We start from the raw sequence: 7,228 nt of genomic DNA on the forward strand, positions 1-7,228 counted from the left end.
TGTGTGTGTGTATCTCTCTCTGGTCAAATTAAAATAAATGAATGAATACATAAAATTAAATAAATAATTTTTTAAAAAAAGAAATACCTGGTGGCTTTTTAATGGGCCTCATTACTTTTTCTTACTTTTTCCCCTTGAATCCTTACTTCCCGAACATGTAAAAAAGAATCTGAGACTGTCTAACTAATACCTAATAGATCCTGAGAGTGTTGTGGCTTTAGCCAAAAATGTAAAGGGAACTAGGGACAGATATGGAATTGGATGCAGAATTCCTATATTGCAATATACCAACTCACCTTAAAAAGAAAACCCAGCCAGCCATTTGGCACATTCATTTCTTAAACTCCTAAGGACACAGATTTTCCAAATGTGGGAGTCCCTGCCTTGAAGAGACCTATATTCTCCTAGAGAAGCCAAGAGCTGAGACATTCAGCTCGACTGTAATGGCAGGGAAAACTGAATTCCACGGCCAGGAGCAGAGGGATAGAACAGGCTTCCCCAGGGCAGGCTATTTCTAGCTGTGTCCTGGGGCATGGGAGCACCTTCATGCAAAGAGACAGTAGCATTTTCAAGGCTTTTAGGGAGCGTAAGTAGGATCGAGGGGAGGGAAGGAGGACATTTCAGCAAATAGAGTAAGCACAGCACAAGGCAAGCTGAAGATCTATGTAGATGCTGGCAAATGGTCAGATTAGCTGGAGAAAAGTGTACACTTAGGGATTGAGGACCATCCAGAGCAGGGAGGAAAATGAATAAAAGTGCGAGGGAAGAAGGGAAAGGATCAAACAAACAGATTCCCTGATTCCTCATCCTTGTCCGCATCCTCACTTCTAAGGGGAAACCCTACCATTTACACCTCACCCACAAGACTCTTGTGTGCTGGAGCGAGAAGACACACACCAGGAGCGCCTCCTTCTCGGCGCTGTGCCGCCGCTGCTCCTCCTGCAGCTTCTCCTCATACTGGCTGTACAGCTTCCTGGTCATCTCTCTCATCACCTCAGCATTGGCTTCTTGGGACGATTCCACCTACAAAGAGATTCCCTTCAGAACTGCAGCTTTGCCTCTGTGAACACACAGGGGCGAACCCATCCAGCAGGGTCTGCAGTAGAGAGAAGCGTGGAACCAACAGAGCAGGGATAGAAGGAGGAGAAGGACTGAGTGGAGAAACCAAAACATAAAAATGGCACTTTACTAAACTGTGTGGTATTATGAGGACAAAAGTGCTCCACAGGAGGGACTTTTTCAAGTGGTGGAAACCTCCCTCTCTATGTGACCCCATTGTCTGCACTGGCCAGGCCGGTCTCTAGGCAAGACTTCCGTTAAGCTCATGTAAGGAATCTGGGCTCATCCTTCGTGCTTTCCTACACGTTGCCTTTGGAAATATCCACCCCAGGTTTGTTAACACTAAGCTGGGTACCTCCAGGGGCCTGAGCAGGCCCAGCAGAAGAGATGATAAAAGGCCGGTGGAGTTGAGGGCAGGTGAGTATAGGTGGCAGGGGATGAAAGAGAATGGAGAAGAGGTGTTGGGAGAGCTGGAGATGGGAGGAGACAGAAGTGAAGGAGAAAAGAGGAAGGTTCGTGGGAAATCTAGGCTCTGACACTTCACCTTCATTTTCAGCAGCTGGTTTTCAACCTGAGCTGCCTCTAACTGCTTCTGCTTTTCCCGCAGCTTGTCCATGGATGCTTCATACGTCTGCTGCAGATTTCTGATTTGATCCTTAATGTTGCTATTTTCCAAAGTAACATCCACAAGGGTTTTCTGTTTGGATGAAAATAAAATAAAATCAGAGTTAGTGACTTGAAAAAAAAAAAAAAACAAGAGTCATACACTGGGATGTCCCTCTGTCATTGACCACTGAGGTAACAACAGGCCACAGCAGTTGCCAACCTGGGATCCTGGTGTCTAAGGAACCAAGGGCCTCCCACAGTGGTCAAGGGGCCTACCACACCGTGGTCAAGTGGGCCAGCAAACCTCCTCCACGACATCCCACAACTGTTGCCAATTCTACTTTCCGCTGTTTAGAGTGGATGGAGATGGATTAAAAATGGAGTCTTTTCAAGAAAAAGTATTCATAGTACATCATTTCACATGAAAAAAACATATTGGAAAACAGTAAGAATAGGACAACCCCATTTTGAAAAATATGTATAGGCATCTGTTTGAAAATGTGTTTATGCATAAGAAAGAAAAAGACTAGCAGGAAATCCAGTGAACAGGTCTCACTATGTGATAGAATTATGGATATTTACTTTCTTCCTTTTTTTCTATAGTATCCAAATTCTTATGATGAAATAAATGCAAAAACAAAATATGAATTTTATAGAACAAAGATATTCCCCCATTTTCCTTAAAACAGTGTCAATTCTGCACTTCCAGGCTACTTGCCATGATGGTGACAACATGGCTGAGGTTACTCCATTGCCTTTAAAGGCTTCACCCTCCTCCTTTAGGCAGAGATGGGTGGGGAAAAAGAAGTACCAAATAATGGAGTAAAGTGACCTACATGAGTGCCTGACAAGAGTCAAAAACCTGTTGATTATTACTGCAAGCCACCCACTGAAGCAAGAATTTTCAAACTGATAGTGTCGCTGTTTACTGCTTCAGTTTCTAGTCAGTTCATTCTCCTTAGAGAACAATGGCTTCCATAAGCCCCAGAATTCCTACTGGGGCTTATGGACACTGGGCTATGGACACTTCCACAACTGTCTCAAGTCATTTACAACTTTAAATCAGAAGATTTAGAAAGTTGGGTGTTCGACATAACTTCTAATACTTTTGTCCTCTTGGTTACATGATCAGTTTCTGAAACTTCCCCAACTCATCTACTTCCACTTTAGACAACAATAAGCCTCTCACTCCTAAACCTACTTGGATTAGGAAAAATAATTTTCAATGCAGGTAATAAGATATTAAATGAAATAATGAAACCATCTGGAATCATGGAATTGCAGAACATTTGAGATTCATGGAGCTTTAGAAACCACCTAGCCCAGCTGCCTATTCCTCCAAGCCCCACTGACTTCAGGAGTACTACTCTTCTATTTTTGCAAAAGTATACAATCCTAGGCCAGATGGTGGTACAGCAATGATGCAACCTCCCCATGTGGGGAGGTCCTGGGTTCATGCTCCAGAGCCTCCCTGTACAGACTGGGTGGAGGTGTGCAAGTGTCTGTGATTCCAGCTGCCGCCCTCAGTAGGTCATAGCATGAAGATCCTATCGGGGTACCTGTCTTTCTCTCTCTGTCTCTCTTTCTCATGAAAGAAAGAAAAGAAAAGAGAGGGAGGTAGAGAGAGATAAAGAAAGAAAGAAGGAAGGAAGGAGAAAAGAAAGGAAGGAAGAAAGAGAGAGAGAAATCAAGCAAGCAAACTACAATCTGGACCAAGAGATCAGATTACATAATTATAATTTGTTATAATCCAGAGTCTGTTATAATTCAGACTCTGCAATTAGCCTATCCCCTTATTCATGTCATTTCTCTATCAGCCTCGATTTCTTTATCCATAAAATAAAGGGGTTGGAAATCTTCTCAACAGTTCTTTTGAGCCTGAGATTCTATGAAATCAAACCAAGGGTCTAGTCTTCCTGTCAATAATAATGAAAGTAGAAAGTAGGGACAATGGAAGAACTAGATCCTGCATAAATAAGAAGCCAATGACCTTCAAATTCAGCAACTCCATGGTATCCTGGCTGTGAGATGGTGTTCTCTCTCTCTCTCTCCTTTCTCCAAGGCTTTAATCTTTTAGTTACAAGGCTCTTCTGGGTGCCCAGGACTAAGAAACTATGGATCTACTGGGTGCCTACATTAGAGCTGACCCTGTTCTAACTGCCAGATGGCAAATCAGAAGAATTTTTCCAAAAAATATCTGCAGGAGACCAGCAGCTAGCGTAATGTCTACGTCACTGGACTCCCACGTACTCGACCGCGGTTCACGTCTCGGATCCGGTCGCTTAAACTCACACCAGGCACGCGTGCGTGCGTGCCCAAGATCCCAAGAGGAGAATGGAGGAGAAGGGATTGCAGCGTGGCCATCCCCCATGAGGGGTGATTCCTCTCTTTCTGTCTCTCTGTCTCTCTCTGTCTGGCGAGCACACGCGTCCTATAGCAAAAACCTCTCCAAAAAAGAAAGAAAGAAAGAAAAAAATATCTGCAAGTTTTCTTTCTAGGAAGAAGTCATTTACAACTTTAAATCTTTTTTTTTTTCTAAGAAGAAAAAAGAGAGAGACAGAGTATAGATACCAACCAAATCTGAACTCAGGCAAGGTAGAGTCCTTCCTGGTTGGATGACAGAGGGAGGACACTCAAGAAGAGAAGGAAGAGAGTCCCAGATGGCAGGAGGAAGGGAGAACAAAGGCTACTGAGTAAACTAGATCCAAAATGGGGCTTGGCCTGAGGCCAGGGGAAAACTGGCATGCACTAAAGAGAGGCAGGAAAAGGGCGGGACCCAGAGGCCCCACCAGGAATGGGCATCCCAGACAAACCCAAACACAAGGCCACCCAGACCCAGGGCTGGACAGCTGCCTACCTTTGTTATCATTACCGCCATATCAGCTGTTATTAGAGAAGGCTAGGTTCTAGGGGAAGTGAACAATCCCAACATAAAATTTTGTTTGTTTATTTAATAAATTATTTATATAAGACCAGAGAGGATTGAAAATCATTCATGGAACTTTTAAGAGATGAGTGAGAAGATAAGAGCCACATTCAATTAGAGGAGGGGCAGAAAGTATTATTTACATATTTGGAAACAAAGGTCAAGGGTAGATATTTCAAGGAAATCTAATGTGTTATTGTGACTGTTTTCAAGTTAATTTGTATGCTAAAATGGACACCCAATGGGCAGAGTAAGAATTAGAAGCATCTGAATGGTTGTCTCTCAGAAAATCAAATTTATCAAGAGAACAAACAATCCCTATTCTGTAACTTACTTTTCCACAGAGGTGCACAGCCCACCCTGGCCAAGCTGGTTGCCCTGTCGCAGAAGGAAGCCATCTAACAGTGAGCCAATGAATACCTGCAGGCCAATGGAGTCCGTTGCCAAAGAAGAGTTCATTGCATTAAAGCTATCCAGGGCTGATGACTGGGTTTGGATGTGGTTCTCTAGGTAGTCCTGCTGAGCATGAGAAACCTGGGCAGATCAAGGAAGACAGTCACACAAAATCCAGTCCATACTTACCCATGAAACTTCAGGTAGGCTGGAACTTCTGATAGTAGTCACATCTACTTCAACAATATTTAAAATAAAGCTTTACATTAAAAGCCGACTTCTGCATGACCCAGTGAGTAGAAAGACAAGAAGGATACTTTTCTTTTGGATAGTATTTACACATCTCACCCACAGAGCTTCACTTAGTTCTTGTAACAACACTGGAAGAACATTAGCATTTAGAGAGAAGAAATAGAATCGGAGATTAAATGCTTTGCTCACAATCAAACAGTTCAAAAGTGCCACAGCTAGAACTAGAATCAATTTGGAATAGCTCTCTCTGCCATCTTGCTCTTTCTGCTCAGCACCGAAGAATCGAAAGTACTCGCGAGTAGTATACTTTGGGCTGACCCAATTCTTATGAGTTGTTTTGTTGCTGCTGCTGTTGCTGCTGTTTTTGTCGGGGGTTGGGGGTGGTTAATGTATTCAAGAACGTTTCAGCAGAGGTTAGTCCTGAGCTAGACCTTAACAAGGACTGTATACGAAGAGGGAGGCAGCAAACTAGGAATAGGGGCTCTTAGGAAGGCTCAGGGGTGGACCACCGTGTGGCCTGTGGGAACTACAGGAAGCAGCATGGCACAGCTAAAGGTGCACTCAGGGGGTGACAGAGAGTCAAAAAACACAGCATGCTGTCCTCGAGGGGCATGTTTACATCACAGCAGTTTAGCAATCTCAGCCAGCTGCAGTATGCAGAATGGCCTGGAGAAGAAAGGACAGTAGGCAGATAGACTGGATACCTAGGACAGTTCTAGCCTGAAGAAATGAGGGTGTGTAGGAGACCAGGGTGGAAAGCAAGGGGCAGAGCTTTAAGCAAGGGGCAGAGACTTTATGTCTATTGCAAATCTAATCCTTCAGCTTTGATGATAGTCATTAGTGTCTGTCAGTGGGTGGGAGAATGAATGTCCACAGTAGGCGAGGATTTCACAAATCTCTTCCTACACGCCAGAGAGAATGGGCAAGGCAAATCCATTTATCTGTTTCCACACCTTCAGTAAGGCAGTCAGTCTTCCTGAAGCTAATAATCTCACAGCTCAGCCAGAAACGGAATAATAAATGGCTGTTGTAACTGCTCTTCCTTCTGCATATATTCTTATGAAAAATGTGGACTTTTATCTTTGAGACGACTAATAATAAGTATTCAAATTTCCACCAGCATGGTTAAACTAAAGGATGGTTATTTTTCTTTAAATTTAAGTAGGTAGTATAGTCACATGGCGCAAAGATTTTTTTAAGAATCATTTTATTTCCTTTTATTTATTTTTTTTTTTTTTATTTGCTACAGGGCATGTGCACTCATGAGAGGGGGTGCTGGGCGGGAGGTGGAGGAAATGAGAAAGCAAGCCGCTGGGTCTGAGACTTGAACCAGACTTGGCCATGTGGGAGTCCAGCACTCCAATCACCTGCTCACCCTGGTGCAAAGATTTCAAAAGTTTAAAAGGTACACACCGAAATAAGTCCCTTTTCACTCTGGTCCTTCATCCCATCTGCTCAGTTATTCCCCTGCCTACCGTTGGCCCTCAGCTAGGAACTGCTGTTAATTACTTTCCAGATTATACTTTTAGTAACTTTTTATATATACATCAAACAAACTTGGTGTGTTTATTTTCTCCTCTTGTTTTATATGAATAGCAATAGTTTTACATTAACCTCTCCTTAACCCCAGTCAGAATGACTAAGATTAAAAAAAAAAATGGTTAGTGCTGGGGGGCGGGGTATGGTGAAAGGGGAACTCTCTTATACTATTGGTGGGAATATAAATTGGTCCAGCCACTGTGGAGAACAATTTGGAGATTCCTCAAAAATATACAAATAGAACTACCATATGATCCAGCAATCCCACTCCTTGGTATCTACCCAAAGGACAGAAGAATTCTTCATTGGAAAAGTGCTTACATATCGATGTTTATTGCAGCACTATTCACAATTGCTAAGACATGGAACCAACCCAAATGCCCACAAACAGATGAATGGATTAAAAAACTGTGGCACATATACTCTATGGAATACTATTCAGCCATTAAAAAA

The 7,228-nt window shown here is 43.0% G+C and overlaps 1 protein-coding gene across 2 annotated transcripts in view; it reads right to left on the reverse strand.

Moving 5' to 3' along the window:
* Positions 1–7,228, reverse strand: part of LOC102472465 (myocardial zonula adherens protein) — a 163,462-nt gene that overhangs the window by 95,970 nt on the left and 60,264 nt on the right. For both annotated transcript variants that reach the window (XM_006141784.3, XM_006141783.3), the window contains exons 5-7: positions 5,012–5,125; positions 1,604–1,756; positions 898–1,023 (exon numbers count right to left, since the gene is read on the reverse strand). In XM_006141784.3, the coding sequence (XP_006141846.1) occupies positions 898–1,023; positions 1,604–1,756; positions 5,012–5,125 (393 nt within the window). The remainder of the gene's footprint in view (positions 1–897; positions 1,024–1,603; positions 1,757–5,011; positions 5,126–7,228) is intronic.

The sequence above is a fragment of the Tupaia chinensis genome, unplaced genomic scaffold (assembly GCF_000334495.1).
Source record: "Tupaia chinensis unplaced genomic scaffold, TupChi_1.0 Scaffold000063_1, whole genome shotgun sequence".
NCBI classification, from domain to species: Eukaryota; Metazoa; Chordata; class Mammalia; order Scandentia; family Tupaiidae; genus Tupaia; species Tupaia belangeri.